At 44.7% G+C, this 22,757-nt stretch overlaps 1 protein-coding gene across 1 annotated transcript in view; it reads right to left on the reverse strand.

Moving 5' to 3' along the window:
• slc16a10 (solute carrier family 16 member 10) overlaps positions 1-22,608 on the reverse strand; it is a 37,171-nt gene extending 14,563 nt beyond the window's left edge. Inside the window, exon 1 of the mRNA XM_079254994.1 lies at positions 22,106-22,608. Within this exon, the coding sequence (XP_079111120.1) occupies positions 22,106-22,388 (283 nt within the window). The 5' untranslated portion in view covers positions 22,389-22,608. The remainder of the gene's footprint in view (positions 1-22,105) is intronic.
• Positions 22,609-22,757: the final 149 nt, after the last annotated feature.

Genomic DNA, 22,757 nt, shown 5'->3' on the forward strand with positions numbered 1-22,757 from the left:
CAAGCAGGAAGCCCACTGACTGTTTTATTAAATGTTACCTCTGCGAAGAAAGCTTTAAAACCTTCTGATACATTTCTAGTTTGTTCAGTTTCTGAGTAAATTTAAATGCTCAGCAGGTAATGGCATTATTCACCAGCTGGCAGGACAGGGAGGAGGAGGACAGTAGAGTAACAGGTACAATAGAGTAATGGAAAGGCTACAGTAGAGTAACAGGTACAATAGAGTAATGGAAAGGCTACAGTAGAGTAGCAGGTACAGTAGAGTAGCAGGTACAATATAGTAACAGGTACAGTAGAATAATGGAAAGGCTAAAGCAGAGTAGCAGGTACAGTAGAGTAACGGTAGGGCTACAGTAGAGTAGCAGGTACAGCAGAGTAGCAGGTACAGTAGAGTAGCAGGTACAGTAGAATAATGGAAAGGCTACAGCAGAGTAGCAGGTACAGTAGAGTAATGGTAGGGCTACAGTAGAGTAGCAGGTACAGTAGAATAATGGAAAGACTACAGTAGAGTAACAGCTACAGTGAAGTAGCAGGTAGGCTGCAGTAGAAACCCTTATCGGAGCTGGTGGGAGGTAGATGCTGAATAACAGGGGCCCAACATGGAGCCTTGGGGAACTCCACATGTAGATGATGAATAACAGAGGCCCAACATGGAGCCTTGGGGAACTCCACATGTAGATGATGAATAACAGAGGCCCAACACGGAGCCTTGGGGAACTCCACATGTAGATGTTGAATAACAGAGGCCCAACATGGAGCCTTGGGGAACTCCACATGTAGATGTTGAATAACAGAGGCCCAACACGGAGCCTTGGGGAACTCCACATGTAGATGATGAATAACAGAGGCCCAACACGGAGCCTTGGGGAACTCCACATGTAGATGTTGAATAACAGAGGCCCAACATGGAGCCTTGGGGAACTCCACATGTAGATGTTGAATAACAGAGGCCCAACATGGAGCCTTGGGGAACTCCACATGTAGATGTTGAATAACAGAGGCCCAACATGGAGCCTTGGGGAACTCCACATGTAGATGTTGAATAACAGGGGCCCAACATGGAGCCCTTGTAAGACTTTGACCAGGACAGTTTCAGAGTTGTGGTTTTGCAATAATTTTACTCTAAAATACAAAGTTTGAATTCATCGTCTTGGTGTCCAGATTACATTTTAATGCTGAGATTAGAACCATCAACCTTCCTTTAGCGAGGACACAGAGCTGACCACCACCATGCCGCCCTGCAGCCTCAGAGCAAACAGCTTGCCTAATTATTTTTCAGGTTAACCAAAATGACCGTGGAAGTTGTTTCAGTTGAAGCAGAAGCGTGATACGAGAGCAGACAGGAAGCATCTGCCCGCTCTGGACTCTGCTGACCCAGCAGTCAGCTGAAATCTGAAATCCTGCCGAGTCATGCTGCAGCAGATCTGAGTCAGCAAAGATTCCTGGGACATTTCGAAGGCATCGCAGCTCAATGGTTTTGAAGCAGAGCTGCTGACAGAGTTTTATGACGTACAGTCACATGCAGAAAATTAGAAAAAGCAGCGTTTTGGTGAAGACGATGAGGAAGCAGGATGATTTCACAGGAATGGCTGGCTGGAAATCTCCAGCAGGGAGGCTGAAACACCTCCAGAGTGCATGTGATTTAAGATCCTAGAGCAGGAAAAGTTTTTTTTCTCAGCTCTGAGTGGGTCAGACGAAACTTGTGGGAATGAGAAAAGCAGATGGAGGGTTCCTGTTGTCTGCGCTCCACGTGAGTAATGAGAGAGGACCGCTCAGGTTTCAGGGCTGTTTCAGTCCCTGGATCCCTGCGTAAGCCCACGCTGTCAGCGGACCACCCTCTCCTGGGACGGGGCTTCTAAAACCCAGAAAACACCGTCACACATCTGTTTCAGACTGTCTGCAGCTGCAAGGACACAATACTCTCTGCTACGCTGCTCAGACGACAAACTCCTGTAAATGTTTGAGGTGAATTTTCCTAAACTAAAATACCAGAATATGACCAGTTTAGTTACTTTCCGACCAGTGATAGATCTCTGCTTTGTGGAATTGATGGAAGATAAATCATAAACATTATTGATGAGAAACCCAGAAATCTGCGAGACTCCGCAGCAACCAGAACATCCTGTTGTTTGCTGGGATGCTGGACTGGACAGGTGAAAAAATTCAATTTAAAACATGTGATTAAGTAAAAGGACCAGTTTTCTTATCAGGACTCATGGAGTTATTTAGTTAGGTGACAGAAGCTGCAGTTCAGTGAGGGGTGATGAGGAGGAGACGAAGGCCAGCTTTACTTTTCTGAATTGTAATCAGTCTCAGTAAATCATATCGACCATCGCATCACAATGTGCAGACTGAGAGACATTTTTGTTTGAAACTTTTAGGGGCAGGAAACTCTAATTGAAAAATCAAAAATCTGGATTTTTTCCTTCACAATTTTAAAATTGATTTTTTTGTTATTTTTCAAATGAATAAAAATAATCATTATAAATTTTTTGTAATTTTTATTGATATTTTTACTTGTCTTCTTGGGCATTGTAGCAGCAGAATGATGGTCTGGCTTCTGTGCTGTTTTTTCCTGTTTGAAATTTAAAAAAAAAAAGACGAGCAAAAAAAAGTTTTATATGTTTAGTTTGTTTTTAATCTCCAAAAATCAGCAAAATCGAAGAAAAGTGAGAATCGCAATCTAAATCAAATCAGCACCAAAAAAACAAAAAATCGAAATTGAATTGAATCGGGACTAAAGCATATCGTCACAGTCCTCATAACTTTTACACGTTTTTCAAATGAAAACTAAAATAACAACGATGAAAACACGAACATTTCCTTTAACGTCGGTAATTCTATGTAACTACGAGTGGAAATGATCACATAAATAATTTCCTTTCAAACTTATTCCAGCTGTAAGGACGAACTCTGTTGATGCTCATGTTTCCCTGCAGGGTTTCATGAAGCGGATGAGATGAAGTTCTGTGTGACGAGGGAACCGCAGTGCAAACTGCTGTCATGAAGCAAATGCAGCAACTCATAAAGCAGAGAAATCACTGCATAAAATAATCTTTAAAACTGTGAGTTTAGTGTGTCTATAGTTCTCATGCTGCTGCTCCAGTTCCCCTAGTGAGCCAATAAACTGTCAAAGCCTCTTCAGAGTTCAACTAGGCATCACAGACGGTCGGAAAATACCCGCAATTCAAAGCATTTCTTTCTGCTTGGGCTCATATTTATTGGGATAGCCTGCTTTAAGCTGCATAATGTAATAAATAGAGAAGAAGAGGAGCAAAGATCGCCTGAAAGACAACAGGAAATTGCTGCTGTGGCCGGCTGGCATTTACGCATTCAGACAAATTCAAAATGCAATATCAGGAGTCTCATCCTCGGTGACATCCATCGCTGGCTGCAGGCGGGACACCGACAGCTGCCTTAAGTAGTCTGTCTGCTTAGTTAAAGGCTTTCCAAGAAGCTGCTGTGACCCCGCTCACCCCTCCAAGACCGAACCTACATCAGAGAAACCCCTCGGATGATTTTCCTGTTCAGCCTGAAAAAAGCGTCTCCGAAGCCACAGAGGAGGAGAAGTCCCGCTCTTCTTCTGCTGCTGGTTCATCGCCTTTCATCAACACACATGAAGGATAACGAACTGGATGCAGTTCAGCAGGTCATTATATAAATGTGCATTATGTTTTAATGAAATTCAGCCATCAGGTTTTCATTCGTGTTGCCTCCACCTGACTTTTGGCTGTTTCTTCATGGCTTCAGCCCAAAATGGCTGCTGTTCTCCACCTTTCTCTACTTCTGCATGCTGACTCCACGTTAGCTTTACAGACATGTGAAAGGATCGCTGGTTTCACTTCATTTTACGCAGATGGATTACGTTAACGCAGCTTGTTGGTTAGTCATTAAGCAGCGTGAGTGGAAGCAGCTCGTGGCAGGAACCCTCGACTGCAAACCATTCTCCCCACTTGGTCGGACAAACGGAGTCCCAGCAGCTCATTCTGGGAACCCGATGAGTTTGTCATGGTTTACTTTTCCTGTTTTATTTTGTAGTTTTTCCTGTTTAGCTCCTTTATGTCTTGTTTAGTTTCTGTTCCTGTTGCTTTAGTTCACCTGGGTTCATTTAGTTCATTTGTTTCACCTGTGTCTTGTTGTGTTCAGTGTATTTATACCCTCGGTTTCAGTTCTATGTTGTGGATTCATTGTGTTAGTCACTCCCCTGTGTGCCAAGTGTCCTATGTTCCTGCGGCTCAAGAAATAAACCAGCCTTGACTCAGTATCTCCGTCTGCTTCTCTGCATTTGGGTCCACACCTCACCTCCACCAGCCGTGACAGAGTTGGGATGCTCTTGGAGTCCCAGCTGGGATGGACAGAGTCAGGAGGAAAAAACAAGCAGATTTATCACCTAATCAACCTCAGCCTTGCTTGTTATCTCGCTGACTGTCCTGTAGCTGTGGTGTTAATGAAAGAGTTTCCTTTAATAACTTCTTTCATTTAGAGCTGACTTTCCTGCAGGGACATCCAGACCCAGAGTCCACTCCTTCAGGGGGAATCCTCTTCCTGCTGCTTACACGGGAAAACATCTGTCATTTTGTTTTGCTGATAACTGACTAATTTTTCCACAAATTTCTTATTGAGAAATAAGCAGAACATTATTTTCTGCTTGGGAAGGAAGACTATGAACCAAACAACCCATCAGAACATCAGAAAGGAAACCTACATGTGTTTCTGATCAAGGTTCTACTTTCCACTTTTCCCAATAAAAGTAATGTGGTGCAAGGATGGAGTGAAGTGGTCGTAGGAGGAATGAGCTCTGAAGTTGACCGCGATGTTCTGATGCGTCCTGTTTGGGGTTTGAGCTGCGTTTGGTTTGGATGTCGGTGATTTTAGCCGAGTTTCTCTCCGTTGTATTGCTAAGCTACATGTTAGCATCGCTGCTTCCAAACTGTCATCTGTGCAGAACGTATCTCAGTTCCCTGACAACAGGTTGCTTGTGAGGAAAACAAAATAATATATATAAACAATAAATATTCATATGAAACTGACGGGACAATCTGTTCAGGTGTGTGAGATCTGCCCAGAGGAAGCTGGGCATGTACGACGGTGAGTGGAGGAGAATCAAGTCCGCTAACGTGGGGTAAAGTTAAGTCTAAACCATTCTGAAGGACCTAAGTACTATTCCACATTATATCAGCTTCTAATCTGTGGTTTCCATGACAACAGATAGTTACAGGGTTTTAATCAGAAAGAAATTTCCTACAAAGTTAAACAAAGTAAGCCAAGTTTATTTACCAAGTTGATGGTGAACGAAGAGTAACGAAGCGTGAGCATCCAGAGCTGCTGGGTTTGTTCTCACTGAGCTGAAACTGATGCTGATGATGTCCAACATACGTCAAACAGACTCATAACCATCACACATATGATTCAGGATCAGAAAGGAACAGCATGCTGAGTTGATCCATCCCTGCACCAGATCCTCCATCTAAACAACCGGACTAGGAGGCTGGGAAGGCCAGGAATACAGTGACTGTGGAGGACATCCTCATGCTGATTTCATTAGATAAGACACAGACTGACCTGGTCTCTAAATAAACAGAGAAAAAGATATTACTGAACTGAGCTTTTTAATCGATTTTAGCTACTATTTTATTATTTTAGTTGTATTTTCATTCAACTTTACAGAAGCATTCTATATATTTTTGTTTGTTATTATTAATTATTATTATTATTACTATTATTATTATCCATCCATCTTCTGCCGCTTATCCGGGGTCGGGTCGCGGGGGCAGCAGCCTAAGCAGGGAAGCCCAGACTTCCCTCTCCCCAGACACATTTGCCAACTCTGCGGGGGGATCCCGAGGCGTTCCCAGGCCAGCCGAGAGATATAATCCCTCCAGCGTGTCCTGGGTCTTCCCCGGGGTCTCCTCCCAGAGGGACGTGCCTGGAACACCTCACCAGGGAGGTCCAGGAGGCATCCTGACCAGATGCCCGAGCCACCTCAACTGGTTCAACTGATTATTAATATTATTTTTTTTTAATTTATTATTATTATTATTATTATTATTATTATTATTATTATTTATTCTCTCATCTTGGTCTGTTTTATTTCTGTTATGTCGTCTAGTATTTCCTGATGCAAGACACAAACACACTCTTTTCCTGGTTTTATCCCTGTTAATTACTTTGAGTTACAAAATATTAAGAAAAGTGAAACATAAATAAAGTATGATTATTGGTTGATTTTCTTTTCTCTTTCTGAAGGAAATCAAATGAATATGAGCTGCAGAACTCCTCTACTCGTATGTATGGGCAAGGCGAGGTGGGATGTGATGATGACCACCGTTATCACCCACAGAGCAAGAGTGTTGTTTAAAAATACAGAAGTTGAAGCTGAGATCCTTTTCTGTTAGCGCACATGACGCAGATGCTAATCAGAACCAATCAGAGTTCAAACAGGATCCATGTTCGGATCACAGAAAACAAATCCAGCTTTCCATCCAGAGTCATTTTAGATTTCTCTAAGAGACACTTCTTCCAGCAGCAATCTGCTGCAGGATGAAGAGAAACAGCTGATGCTTGGCCTGCAGAATAAACATGTGATGATAAACGGGCATTTCTGCGTGGCAGGCTGCATGCTTTCAGTCCGGCCACGTCTGACATGCTTCTGGCTCCTCCTGAAACCATGTTTTAGCTGAAACAAGCAGATGAAGGAGAAGCAGCTGCAGCCTGAATGGATGTTATAAAACGGAGATTCCTGCAGCCGAAGCCCAACTTCTTCTCTGCAGGGAAGCACCTGAGGAACTTCTTGCTGCTGTTCTGAGCTTCAGCTCCAACACCTTGACAGACTGGAGACTTTCAGTGGTCTCAGAGACCATGAGAACCCTGACCAGGGCCTCCTGTGTTGGAGTGAACAGCGTCAGTCCATCCAGCAGCAGCTGGAAGCCATTTGCAATGAGATGCCCCTCTGGAGCCAGCGCGGTGGGAGAACTTGGGGTCCGTATGTGCTTTCTGGCCTCAAACAGCAGGAAGCAAAACTCCTGCCTGATGATTGGAGGAAGGCAACCGCAGAGAAATTTATGTCTGGACATAAAGAAGAGGAAACACATTACGTGCGTGCTTGGAATGATTGTGTGTTCGGTGGATACGTTGGGCCATATGAAACATGTTAGAGTTTTGTTTAATGTCGGAGGAGAGAGGGGTGGTCCGCTGAAGCTAGCTGGTGATTGGGGGAGATTTCCATCCACCCACTTCGTAAGTGCAGAGTATAGATTAAGCAACAGTTTGGACACGCCCCTGAAGGCTTAACTCCTTATTTGCAGACTCAGTCGAGTCTTATCAGAATAAAGACAGAATAAAACAACTAATCTTCACTGACTGATGTGGCTTCTGAACCTCTCCAGAAGAACAAACCGGATTTCCTCCTGATCCCAAAAACACAGTTAAGAGGAAAAATCTCTCTAGGCAGATAGTTTTATAGCGGCCCAGAGGAAAAACCTAGGAGCTATTCGTGAAACCTGAGAGGACGTTTAGAGATCTGATCATATGGCAGCTGGAGCAACCGTCAGCCGTCCTGTTTGTTCATCTCTGCAGGACTAGATGGGGTTTGATTCAGGACTCTGCTGTTGCTTCAAACGTCTTTGTGATTGGTTTCCCCTGACCGTCAGAGTTGAACAGTACAATAAAGAGCTGGTCTGTCATATCTTCGCACACAACCTAAATACTGTTTTATGTTCCTGATCTACATGTTCATTCAACTAATATTTACCCTTAGAGTAAAATACATCATCCATGTTACCAGGTCCACCCTCTATCCAACTGGAGCCCATTTGTATCCAGACTGCCTTAATTCTGAGAGCAAGAGAATCTCCCGTTCCACCTCATCACTATGAGAATCTCCCATTCCACCTCATCACCATGAGAATCTCCCGTTCCACCTCACCATGATGAGAATCTCCCGTTCCACCTCATCACCATGAGAATCTCCCGTTCCACCTCATCACCATGAGAATCTCCCGTTCCACCTCATCACCATGAGAATCTCCCGTTCCACCTCATCACCATGAGAATCTCCCGTTCCACCTCACCATGATGAGAATCTCCCGTTCCACCTCATCACCATGAGAATCTCCCGTTCCACCTCATCACCATGAGAATCTCCCGTTCCACCTCATCACCATGAGAATCTCCCGTTCCACCTCATCACCATGAGAATCTCCCGTTCCACCTCATCACCATGAGAATCTCCCGTTCCACCTCATCACCATGAGAATCTCCCGTTCCACCTCATCACCATGAGAATCTCCCGTTCCACCTCATCACCATGAGAATCTCCCGTTCCACCTCATCACCATGAGAATCTCCCGTTCCACCTCATCACCATGAGAATCTCCCGTTCCACCTCATCACCATGAGAATCTCCCGTTCCACCTCATCACCGAGAATCTCCCGTTCCACCTCATCATGATGAGAATCTCCCGTTCCACCTCATCACCGAGAATCTCCCGTTCCACCTCATCATGATGAGAATCTTCCGTTCCACCTCATCACTATGAGAATCTCCCGTTCCACCTCATCACCATGAGAATCTCCCGTTCCACCTCATCACTATGAGAATCTCCCGTTCCACCTCATCATGATGAGAATCTCCCGTTCCACCTCATCACCATGAGAATCTCCCGTTCCACCTCATCACCATGAGAATCTCCCGTTCCACCTCATCACTATGAGAATCTCCCGTTCCACCTCATCACCATGAGAATCTCCCGTTCCACCTCATCACCATGAGAATCTCCCGTTCCACCTCATCACCATGAGAATCTCCCGTTCCACCTCATCACCGAGAATCTCCCGTTCCACCTCATCATGATGAGAATCTTCCGTTCCACCTCATCACTATGAGAATCTCCCGTTCCACCTCATCACCATGAGAATCTCCCGTTCCACCTCATCACTATGAGAATCTCCCGTTCCACCTCATCATGATGAGAATCTCCCGTTCCACCTCATCACTATGAGAATCTCCCGTTCCACTTCATCATGATGAGAATCTCCCGTTCCACCTCATCACCATGAGAATCTCCCGTTCCACCTCATCACCATGAGAATCTCCCGTTCCACCTCATCACCATGAGAATCTCCCGTTCCACCTCATCACCATGAGAATCTCCCGTTCCACCTCATCACCATGAGAATCTCCCGTTCCACCTCATCACTATGAGAATCTCCTGTTCCACCACATCCCAAAGCTGCTCTGCTGGATGTAGATCTGGTGACTGTGGAGCCGTTGGAGGACAGTGAACTCATCGTCATGGTGGAGATGATGTGAGCTTTGTGACATGGAGCATCATCCTGCTGGAAGTTTCCATCAGAAGATGCTACACTGTGCTCAGAAAGGGATGGACATGGTCAGCAGCAGGACTCAGGTAGGCTGTGGAGGTTAAACCAGGTCATGTTGGTACTAAGGGGACCAATGTGGGACCAGAAAACCTCCCCCCACCATTCCACCAGCTGCAGCCTGAAGCGTTGATTCTGACGGCAGGATGGATCCATGATGTCATGATGTTTCCAGCAGATTCTGATCCTACCATGTGAATGTGGAGCTGAACTGGAGACTCATCAGACCAGCAACGTTTCTCCAACTTCTATTGTCCAGTTCTGGTGAGTCTGTGTGAATTGTAGCCTCAGTTTCCTGTTCTTACTGACAGGAGGGAACCCGCTGTGGTCTTCTGCTGCTGGAGACCATCTGCTTCCAGGTTGGACGTGTTGTGTCTTCAGACATGATGTTCTGGTTGGAACCAGTGCTTACTGGACTTCCTGTTGTTTCTCCATCATCTCCAACCAGTCTGACCAGTCTCCTCTGACATCTCCAGACATTCTGGTCCAGACAACTGCTGCTCACTGGATATTTTCTCTTCTTCAGACCTTCTCTGTAAACCCTGGAGATGGTTGTGGGTGGAAATCCCAGTATATTCTCAGACCAACAACATGTCACATTCAGAGTAACTTGAATCTATTTTCTTGTTCATTGTGATGCTCAGTTTGAACTTCAGCAACATACTAACACACTAAAACACACTTCCCCTAAAACAACAGATCATTTCCTGCTATTTTACGTCAGTTTCTCTACATAAAACTGTATGGAGAATCTCAACTCAGTTTCCATGCAGACGTGACGTTTCCATGGAAACGTGAGGTTTTCATGCAGACGTGATGTTTCCATGCAGACGTGATGTTTCCATGCAGACGTGATGTTTCCATGCAAACGTGACGTTTTCACGCAGACGTGATGTTCCCATGCAGACGTGAGGTTTCCATGGAAACGTGAGGTTTCCATGCAGACGTGATGTTTCCATGCAGACGTGATGTTTCCATGCAAACGTGACGTTTCCATGCAGACGTGATGTTTTCACGCAGACGTGACGTTTCCAGGCAGATGTGATGTTTCCATGCAGACGTGACGTTTCCAGGCAGATGTGATGTTTCCATGCAGATGTGACGTTTCCATGCAGATGTGATGTTTCCATGCAGACGTGACGTTTCCAGGCAGACGTGATGTTTCCAGGCAGACGTGACGTTTCCAGGCAGACGTGACATTTCAATGCAGACGTGACGTTTTCACGCAGATGTGATGTTTCCATGCAGATGTGATGTTTCCATGCAGATGTGACGTTTCCATGCAGATGTGACGTTTCCATGCAGATGTGACGTTTCCATGCAGACGTGACGTTTCCAGGCAGACGTGATGTTTCCAGGCAGACGTGACGTTTCCATGCAGACGTGACATTTCAATGCAGACGTGACGTTTTCACGCAGATGTGATGTTTCCATGCAGATGTGATGTTTCCATGCAGATGTGATGTTTCCACGCAGACGTGACGTTTCCAGGCAGACGTGACGTTTCCAGGCAGATGTGATGTTTCCATGCAGATGTGATGTTTCCACGCAGATGTGACGTTTCCATGCAGACGTGACGTTTCCAGGCAGATGTGACGTTTCCATGCAGACGTGACGTTTCCAGGCAGATGTGATGTTTCCATGCAGACGTGACGTTTCCAGGCAGATGTGATGTTTCCATGCAGATGTGACGTTTCCATGCAGACGTGACGTTTCCAGGCAGACGTGATGTTTCCAGGCAGACGTGACGTTTCCAGGCAGACGTGACGTTTCCAGGCAGATGTGATGTTTCCATGCAGATGTGACGTTTCCATGCAGATGTGATGTTTCCATGCAGACGTGACGTTTCCAGGCAGACGTGATGTTTCCAGGCAGACGTGACGTTTCCAGGCAGACGTGACATTTCAATGCAGACGTGACGTTTTCACGCAGATGTGATGTTTCCATGCAGATGTGATGTTTCCATGCAGATGTGACGTTTCCATGCAGATGTGACGTTTCCATGCAGATGTGACGTTTCCATGCAGACGTGACGTTTCCAGGCAGACGTGATGTTTCCAGGCAGACGTGACGTTTCCATGCAGACGTGACATTTCAATGCAGACGTGACGTTTTCACGCAGATGTGATGTTTCCATGCAGATGTGATGTTTCCATGCAGATGTGATGTTTCCATGCAGACGTGACGTTTCCATGCAGATGTGATGTTTCCATGCAGATGTGATGTTTCCATGCAGATGTGATGTTTCCACGCAGATGTGACGTTTCCATGCAGACGTGACGTTTCCAGGCAGATGTGACGTTTCCATGCAGACGTGACGTTTCCAGGCAGATGTGACGTTTCCATGCAGACGTGACGTTTCCAGGCAGATGTGATGTTTCCATGCAGACGTGACGTTTCCAGGCAGATGTGATGTTTCCATGCAGATGTGACGTTTCCATGCAGACGTGACGTTTCCAGGCAGACGTGATGTTTCCAGGCAGACGTGACGTTTCCAGGCAGACGTGACGTTTCCATGCAGACGTGACATTTCCATGCAGACGTGACATTTCAATGCAGACGTGACGTTTTCACGCAGATGTGATGTTTCCATGCAGATGTGACGTTTCCATGCAGATGTGACGTTTCCATGCAGATGTGACGTTTCCATGCAGACGTGACGTTTCCAGGCAGACGTGATGTTTCCAGGCAGACGTGACGTTTCCATGCAGACGTGACATTTCAATGCAGACGTGACGTTTTCACGCAGATGTGATGTTTCCATGCAGATGTGATGTTTCCATGCAGATGTGATGTTTCCATGCAGATGTGATGTTTCCAGGCAGACGTGACGTTTCCAGGCAGACGTGACGTTTCCAGGCAGACGTGATGTTTCCAGGCAGACGTGACATTTCCATGCAGACGTGACATTTCAATGCAGACGTGCCGTTTTCACGCAGATGTGATGTTTCCATGCAGATGTGATGTTTCCATGCAGATGTGACGTTTCCATGCAGATGTGACGTTTCCATGCAGATGTGACGTTTCCATGCAGACGTGACGTTTCCAGGCAGACGTGATGTTTCCAGGCAGACGTGACGTTTCCATGCAGACGTGACATTTCAATGCAGACGTGACGTTTTCACGCAGATGTGATGTTTCCATGCAGATGTGATGTTTCCATGCAGATGTGATGTTTCCATGCAGATGTGATGTTTCCAGGCAGATGTGATGTTTCCATGCAGATGTGACGTTTCCATGCAGATGTGACGTTTCCATGCAAATGTTACGTTTCCATGCAGACGTGACGTTTCCAGGCAGACGTGATGTTTCCAGGCAGACGTGACGTTTCCATGCAGACGTGACATTTCAATGCAGACGTGACGTTTTCACGCAGATGTGATGTTTCCATGCAGATGTGATGTTTCCATGCAGATGTGATGTTTCCATGCAGATGTGATGTTTCCACGCAGATGTGACGTTTCCAGGCAGACGTGACGTTTCCAGGCAGATGTGAGGTTTTCATGCAGATGTGATGTTTCCATGGAAACGTGATGTTTCAGCCTCAGCTTTCAGATTCTGAAGCTAAAATGATGTAAAATGAATGTATGAACAGTTAAAGAAGCAAAAAGAGCAACCAGAAGTTTGTAGAAATAACACATAGATCAGCAGTGACCAAGCCTTTTTCTCATCTGCACATCATGCATGTCTGAAACACACACACACACACACACACACACACACACACACACACACACACACACACACACACTGTTTCCATGTTTCCACACGTCTTCCTGCTACTATCTACCTGCTCTCCTCACTGCAGCACCTCCACCTCAGCTGCATCCCAAACATCTTCTTGGCTTTATTCCAGCCATAGAGGATCATTATTTTCCTGCTTTTCTCATCACTTGTTGATCTTTGGCTGCTCCTGATTGGACGTTACCGTCAGTTTAAGCTCTCTGATTGGTGGAAAGTCTGACAGGAAGCGTCTTCATCATCATGTCCAGGTGAAAATAGAGGTCTCTTAGCAACATGGTAGTGATGGTGATGAAGATGTGATAAATAATGGTGGATTTACCATCTAGAGTCTCTGAATAAACACTACATGTTGTGTCTGGACTGTAAACCTCCTGGACGGATAGAAACGTTGGAAAAGTCTTTCAATCCCTGAAAAGGGTCAGATGTCCATCACAGAGTTACACACTGCTGTTCCTGAGACTCCGGTGGTCACGGAAGTGATGGCGTTCGGGGAGCTGGAGGAGTTTACGATTGTAATGTCCAGTTTTTCCCTTTTTTAAAATAATAGTTTTTACAGTTTTATGTAATGCCATGAATAAACTGTTAAACATCTGGATGATCCTGAGCTTCCCAACCAGTCGCTCAGCAAACGTTTGGTTGTCCAGCTTTCAGCAGACTTTATCTCTGCACAACCTTCACCTTCACTCAGACGTTGGCTCACACACACCTGAGATCAAACAGCTTGTCAAATATTAACGTCCATGTGCTCCAAACTCATCAAGTCCTTCAGAGATTATCCAATCCATGTCTTTTTAAAGTAGCCTGTTTACGAGACGAGATGGAAGGCAGGTGTGACACGGAGCCTCTCGTCCAGGTAACTCAGCTGACTACACGTGCTTCTTCCACTATCATACAGTGTGCTTTATGACTAGAAAACACGCCAGCTGTTAATAAGTAGCGTAGCTTCATGGACACCCCTGGGTCACATCTCTTTATGGTTGACTGAAAACCCAGAAACAGGTGTGACGCTGAGTCTGCAGGCGATCTTCAGACACTGAACTCCAAGCACCTCTCGGGTTGACCAGGGTCAAAACACCTCACTTCTCTTCATACTGAGAGGAAACAAAACTCCGTCAGTACATGGTCAGATGACGGCTTGTTATTCACACAGTCATCAAAACAGAAATCAAGGACTCCAAACTCTGCAGAGTCCAAAGGTCCCTGGTTGGTCCAACATTTGGCATGAGAATCTCTTTTATGGCTCTGCTGCCACTTTTATGGCACAAAGCCCAAGAATAACCCCATCTGGCATTCCCACAGGGAGGGGGCAGCAACAGATGAGACGGCCGCTACCCTGACACGTGAGTCCGCTCTATGGACCGAACGTTCCCGCCCCCACTGCTCACTTTCTGATTGGCTGATTGGATTTACAGTTTCCTTCTTTCTGAGTAAATGTTTTGCTGGAGAGAAAAAAGTCGTCAGAAAACATCTCTGTTGGTGAAAAATGTGCATTTCTTAGTTTGGCTGGATGTATATGTGAAGACTCAGGAAAGTCCCGACTCGCTCAGCTCCAGCTGAGACTTGCAGCACGAGTTTCTGGTATCATTTTTCTGTTTAAACCTCATTATGTGTAAGCTCATACAGCCGCAGCTCGCAGAGCTCTGTGGGTGGCACCACAACATGAAACTGCAGGGACAATTCATGAGAAAGGATTACAGGAATCAGTCCCAGAACCTCATCCTGAAAGGATACCTGCCACGTGGGACCCCGGCACAGCTCTGGCTTAGCAAACCAGACATGAACGTTTACATTTCAGGGTTTCATCCAGCAGTAGGTTCTTCAGTGGCGAGAAGTGTGTACGAAACCCTGTGAAACACGCAGCAACATGTGGCAGAAAAAGGTCTGTTGCAACATGCTCTGGTATGCTGGTGTGTTTGACTCCCACAATGCTGCAAACTCAGTGTGTTTCAGTGCAAAACTGCTCACATTTCACCCCTGAAAGTCACCGAGTCTTAAAACCAGACGCCTTCTGTTGCAGTGACGATGAAGATAAATAAACGTTTACATGTCTAGCAACACTTTCTGACACGGTAACATTTTACCACTTTGTTTCTGAACCCCAGGGAGATAAACACTGTAAGCTCAATGAGAACATGAGGCCACAAGGAAGACGGATCCTCACGTATCTGACAGGAAACACCACCTCCAGGTTCAGAGGCTCTGAACACCTACAACACTATTCTAAGCCACGTAGCTCACAGGAGTGTGTAGTATATGCACAGAAACATAACAGATGTCATAGAAGGGAAGAGTGCATCCGGGTGACAGCGGGAAGGAAACTGCTGTTTCACACCAGGACACTTTCCCAGCTTGGATGAACGAGGCATGAACAACATGTTTAATATGGACTCACTCATTCTTAATCTCTGCTATCTCAGGATTTCAGCATTTTCCTCTGGGATCAATATTCATTCATCACCATTAAACCCATCTCGAGTTTCCTCCTGAAGAAAGTCGCTTCTGATTGGTTAAATTCCAAGACGAGTCAAACAGGAATCCAAACTTGGAGCCTGGATGGATGAGGCAGCTTCATGACCAAAAATTCATATCATTTAACTTCATAAATATAGCATCTTTACAGGTTATTCATTTATAAACCTCATTTTGACGCTCAGATTCAGATGCTTGAGGCAGAAACTATCTGCATCAGCTCAGTGTCTGGTGTACTCTGTCCAGTCACGGTTCGGTCTGAAGTTAGAGACTGGTGCAGGCTGCAAGGAGAACCAGCCTGGTCTGTAACACAAGCGCTCTAACTAGGCCTGGTGCAATGAGTCAATTAATCGCACGATAAGACCTGGTTGGTAAGGCGATGCTGCCCTTTAATATTGGTAAAAAAAAGGGACAATTTGAAAAATGTTGCAAACATTTGACAGCCAGTATGAATTGTCAGGATGAACATCGGAGGTGGCAACTCCTGGTCCAGAAGGTAAGAGTCCTGCCATGTTTCTGGATCTACCTGGACATTTAGAACAGGTGTTTTCACCAACAGGCTTGTTTACCTGGTAAATAAACTTTGCTCATTAAGTTCAGCTGGTTTGGCCGGACTGGACTTTTACTTTCTGGACCAGGAGTTGCCACCTCTGATGAACATACATGTTACAAACGGCATTTCCACGACTTTACAATGACATGAAAAATGACATTTTTCCATTCCACTACTGGTCAAGTCCAAACATTTCCTCTTTTATGAACTGACCACAGACTATATAACCGTGTTACATGGTGTTTAGAGACCAGATGCTCCAGATAACCACGTTGCCAAAACTGCAGGAGAAATCCTGATCTGTTTCAGCAGACTGGGGACTGGATGAGTCTAGTCTGCACATCCAGCTAAATGTTCTGTAGAAATTAAAGTATGTTGATCTTTATGTATTATGTTTTTATATTACGTGTGTATATATATATATATATATATATATATATATATATATATATATATATATATATATATATATATATATATATATATATATATATGTGTGTATGTATGTATATTTGTATGTATATTGTTATTGTTATTTTAGTTGAAAATGATCTCAAAATAACAACATTAATCGCTCAGCGCAATTTTAGCGTTTATCGCAATAATTTCTGAGCCAATTAATCGTATGGCAAAATTTGTTACCGTGACAGGCCTTGCTCTAACCGCATGCACTTCCTGTTAATGACCATACAAGGAAACCCAGCAACAAGCGAATAGCTGTTTTATGTGTTTCAGGTCATGTTTGAGGTGATAATTTGCTGTCTTAAAGCTGGAAATAATCCAGAAATACATTTGTTTTAATGCCACGCTGATATTTGGAGGCTACATTTATTAAGCTGTTGTCCTGAGAAACCACTTCAGTACTCTGGCTTTCCACCTGTAGCCTCACATTACAGCATTCGCTTTAAACACTGCATCACAGCAGAAGCTGAATCAGCTGTTGTCACGGTCCAGTCGAGCGTGTTTAAAGGGAAATTATGAAGAGGAAACTTGGAGACTTGCATGATCACTCCCACTGAGAGCAGCTTCTAATTCATGTTCTAAGACCAACACTACCAGCCAACAGTCTGGAAAGTGTGTCCAAACTTTTGACTGCTACCATACATGAAGGAAGACTACTGCTGCTGCGGTTGTTCTGTCTTCTTAATAAGTTTTATTTTCTTATTCTGATATAGAAAAAGAGATAAAGTTGCCTGTTTCCAAAGCTGGCTTTGTGCTGCTTAATAAACAGTCTAAAACTTACACACATCTGGACAAATGACTGTCGATAAATCAGCTAAAATCAATCTAATAACTCTATGACTGGAGCTAAAGGATTGTTTTAAGTGACGCTTCAGCAGCCGAGCAGCACCTCGGTGAGGTTAGAGATGGAGAAGCTGAAATATTCCAGATTTAAATCCTCCAGAAAGCTGAAGACGTGTTAAAACTTCCAGCCGGTCCAGTTGTAGCCCAGCAGACAGAGTCCTGACTGAGGCTGACATCCTCCTCACTCTCCATCTTGCAGATGCATTGCACATGCCCATCAGATGACATCATGGGGTACTTCTGTATGAGAACGGCGCCAAAACCACTAGCAGCTGGTCTCGCTGAGTTACCTGCAGATCATTGCTGAACGTCCTCATTCACAGTTTCCTTTTGGTGTTCCGTCAGCAACAGGACAGAACCGCAGAGAGAAAAGCATCTCAATCATCTGAATTCATTCCTGAGGGAAGTCGGATCTGATGTAAAAGATAACAAAGAATCTGTTGATGAAACGTCACGGTGAAACAAAGGCGCTGGAAATCAGGCGTACAGGAAGACCTGCTGCAGAGGGTTCACGTCGCGGCTGAAGTGGTACTTCATGTTCTTTTACAGAACTGGCAAACACATTCAGGAAAACACACAAATCAACGTGTTTACGACAGTAAGCAGGAAAACCGAGGTGCAGCAGGAAATGCTGTTTTATTCATTTATCTGACATCCTGCGACTCGGACAAACAGGCTAAAAGTGGGAAGCCGTCGTGTTTCTGGACCACTTTGTAGCTTCAGAGCCAAGAGTTCAGGACTCTCCTGAGAAGTGTGTAGGTTGTGAAACATGAAGAGAGAGAATAAAACCTTGGTAGTTTTCTGAGAGGCAGCCTGGGAGGGGTTTGGATGAGGGGGGAGGACAGCTGCAAGACAACCGGAAACCATGCAGATGTGAGATTACATCGGAAGAATCATTACTCTTTCTTTGTCTTCGGGTGAAAACTAAAGCGACTGTAAATACAGCGACCGGATGTTTCTACAAACACTCAGGAAATCGACTGTCAGCTTCCATAACTGAGCTTCAGCGTATCGAGTCCAGAGGTTAAAAGCCAAAACTAGAAAACTGAAGAAACTTGGATGGTTGAAAATGCAACTGCTGCTCGCCGACACGTGTGTGCGTCAAACAGGGGCAGCCATGATGGACATAGTCCAAAAAGCCCATCGTGTAAAGTATCATTGCTATGACAACAGCGCCGAATGTTAACATAGCTCGGGTGACAGAAACATCCTCTGTCAGCAAAGTCACTCAGAAATAGACACAAAGTCTGAGCTTTCAGTCGATTTATGGGTCAGTGCTCCCCTCGAACAAACAGCCGCTCTTTGCAAACGAAAAGTTGCATCAAAAAAAAACCTGACCCTTGAGCAGCCGAGGGTTCCGACCATCACACAGATGTAGTTTTTATTGTGCTGCTATCTTCCATGTGCTGTTTATGACAAGTTAATTACACCCATCAACTCCTGACTCAGGAGAAAATCTGAGACCAGATATAATGGAAGTGAATAGAGCCAGGCGAGGGGGGACGCTGCACTCTGAGGGGAACTGTGAGGAAACCAGAAGACCTACTACAGTAATACATATACCGTATGAAAGCCAGGAAAAATGTCTACATTTTTATATATAATTTGCATATTTAAAGGAGAAACTGTGGACTTGGACAAGTTTATTTCAGAAGATTTCTAGACGTGAGGGTAGAAGAATTTGTTATGTAGCACATTACAGTGGAGAAGTTCATGAAGTTATTTCAGATTTTTCATCAAATTTAAAATGTACCATAAAGTTTCAGACCATGAGGATTTTATGTTTCATAACCTGTTTAAACACTGAATAAAGTTTCCATGTGAAAGTAAGACTGAGTTATAAGGCTCCAAAGCAGGTAACAGTTTTCTCTTCATGGCAGAATCTCATTAATTTCCGTAATTATAAAAAGTTTTTTTTTGTGATTTTCATAAAAACTATATGACTTTTCCAGCTATGGTCAGAGCAACATTCTCTGTCTGAGTAACCAGTCGATGCTTCAGGACATGTTTGTTGCTGAAAATAAGTTAAATAAATAGTAGAATCGGCATCCATAATAATCAGCTGGAAAAGTATATTTATAGATGCCTGTCAGAAAAGTAGCAACATTAATGTTATAAAAGTAACCATCTAACATGATCTATCGACAATGTCAAAGTAGGTCCACCATGAAGGAAGATGGAAGTTATGTAAACACTTACATACTTTAACACAAATTTGCCGTTGTTTGCCGCCAAACAGCAACGATAAAAGCAACAGCTCAGGTAAAAACTGTTTTTAAGTAAAATCACTGTAAAGGCTGTATTTTACAACAGAGTTATATGTTCCTGGTGCTTATTACAGTTTATGTATTTCAGTGAGGACTTGGACCACATCACAACTCTGACACTGTCTTAGACAGTGTTAAATGACATCCATGTAAAAAGATCCATGAGTAGATCTACCATAACAAAGACTACATGTGTAATCCCTCAAGGCTCCATGTTGGGCCCCCATTGTTCAGCATCGACATGCTCCTTGTAGCTCAGATCCCGGAAACAATGTGGTCATAGTTATGCTGACGACACTCAGCTCTATATTATGTCTCACCAGGGGTCCTAGACAAATACACATCTGATATCTGTCTGATGTTAACCCCTCTGGCCTCCAGCCTTTAGCTGCAAATGTGACAAAACCATAGACTGTATTTAGAAAGATGGATGGAGTCTCCGTGACGTCACCCGTAGGTTTCTGAAGAGTTGAATTTAACCTCGGTAAGCGGTTCCTACCATCACCATCTTGGCAGGAGCATGCATGTCGTCGAGGTAAGCGGGCTAAAGCTAAGTAAAGTTGTTAACTGGCTAAAAACCGCGGTTGTTCTACGTTCTTACTTGAAGCGGGAGATTGGGTACCTGTCAATCAAAAGGACACGCCCCTAAATATGCGAAACTTTGATATTAAATTACTTTTAAACGGGCGAGTTTGAAAAAAATTCACTCCCCCCACAGTTGTCATGAAGGTAAACCTGACCTATTAAACCTAAAATAGATTTTTGAACCAGGCTGTAAACATGTTTATTTCTGCTGTAAACATGTTTATTTCTGCTGTGAAGTTGGTCTTTTTAACATGGGAGTCTATGGGGATTTGCTCTGTTTTGGAGCCCCTAGTGGATGAAGGGGGAACTGCAGTTTTGTGTACTTTCCGCATAGGCTTCACTTTTAACTGCTCCGTCCATCTTTCATATGCGGTCTATGGACAAAACACTTCCTCCACATTATTTAGAACCAAACAAGTTTCCATAGTATCCCGTAAGGCTTTGGGTAACCTGCAGGCCATGACGGTTTATTCATCCTGAGTCTGGATCTGACTGGACTCCATCTTTGAAAACAGCTTAATAAACAGGTTTGGTCTCGTTCTGACCAGTAAGAGATTTGGTCAAGATTACATGAAGACCAAGCAAGATACCAGGTCCAAAGGTCTGAAGCATCCTGAGTCATATTCAGCCCTCCAAGTGCAGCATGTCCCATTTCTGATCAGACACCTTCCAGACACCAGATCAATTCGTAACCTTTATTATCTGAAAGGTACTGTGGTATAAAAGCCCAGAGGGAACGCATGTTTGTTCATCAGCTGCCATCTTCTTACTATGATCATGCCAAGACTAAAACTGGAGGTGGATCACGTCTTCAAGAGGTCATGCTTAGAAAAATGGCAGAGCGTGTTAATAAACCATTATCAGGTTTAATGGTTTGATTAAAACAATTTACAATTCAAGCTCCACCCTGGAGGAATTCCAAGATCCAGACACTTCCTTTCCTCACGAGAAAACAAAACAAACAAGCTGTAACTCACAGATTTCATATCCATATGATATAATATCATATCCATTCAGTTTGTTTATATCACAAACTCTACGACGGCTCCATAGATCAAGACACGATACCACAGCTGATCAACTCAATCGCTTCCATTCATATGAAAACAGAAGAATTTTGTTTCCTTCCTGATTGGAATCAAACCAAACAAAAATAAACTGAAACACTTTCTGGATGTTTATCTTTCCTAGAACAAAGAAAATAGAATAAATTCCATGTTATTCCTGAAGAACGTATGAAATCCATATCTGGATTCATGATTGATCCAGGTTTACAGTTAGGATTGCTGTACTGATGTTTATCAATATGTAGTTACAGTTTTGCTCCGGGTATAAATTCCTCATCCCACATCCCATGTTTGTGTCATTTGGTTCCATCTGATGAACGGTTCAATGCATTCATAACAAGGACAGGCGGTCAGGCAGAGGGTCCCTGATGTGTCCAGGAGGCAGACAGACGTCTCCAGACCAGACAGGGGTCTACACCACCTGAGCTGGATCCATCATCAGGACCAGGATCAGCACTTCCACAGAAAGATAAAGGGAGTTTTCCAAACCGTGTCCAGCAACATCTTACTTTTTATTTACTTACTGTTGCATTAATGAAGAGCCACGAGCTCACACATCCAGACCCCCTCCTCATGAATACCCCCCTATTTACCCCCCCCCCCCATCTTCCTCTCCAGGAAACCTCAGATCAAGTTTCTGCTGACTGACCAGTGAACTGGTTTCACTCACAGTCCGGATGATCCGGACCTCAGACCCCCCACCGTGCCCCACAGAGACCGGACCGGGGAAGTACTTACACGTCCTGAACCGGAGGTCCTCGTCTTCCTCGGAACCGAACTCCCGGAGCAGGTAGAGGAAGAGAATACCGAAGGCGTTCTGGATCCCGAACACCGAGCCGTTACACCACATGGAGGCCAGCATGACGACCCACCCCCAGCCGCCCTCCGGGTGGACGAACTCCGCTTCCTCCTCCAAGGCTTTCTGCGGCTCCTTGCAGTCCCCGTTCCCCTTCTTCTCCTCTGCGGACACCTCCTCCGAGCCGGCCGCCTCCCCCTCCGCCACGCTCCTCTCCTCCGTCATGATTGGGAAGTTTGATGACAGTTAATCAATTAATAAAAATCGATATTATTGATCAGTTTGGAGACCAGAGAGAAGGAATTCCAGTCAGACTGAAGCTACATCCATCAGATAAAAGTTCTGCTTCTCCACGGCCACCATGAGGAACTGTCAAACAGCCGCCGTTGCACCTTTATAAATAAAGCGCGCGGAAGGGGGCGGGGCCACAAGGATTCCTGCTGCTCATTGGTCGACTGGTTCTGCGTCTGGAACACAGCTGGAGGAGAACTCCTCCTGTTCTCCTCCTGGTCCTCCTCCTGGTCCTTCTCATGTTCTCCTCATGTTCTCCTCCTGGTCCTCCTCTTGTTCTCCTCATGTTCTCCTCCTGGTCCT

This window comes from Telmatherina bonti (genome assembly GCF_933228915.1).
Source record: "Telmatherina bonti genome assembly, chromosome: 16".
Lineage (NCBI taxonomy): Eukaryota > Metazoa > Chordata > Actinopteri > Atheriniformes > Telmatherinidae > Telmatherina > Telmatherina bonti.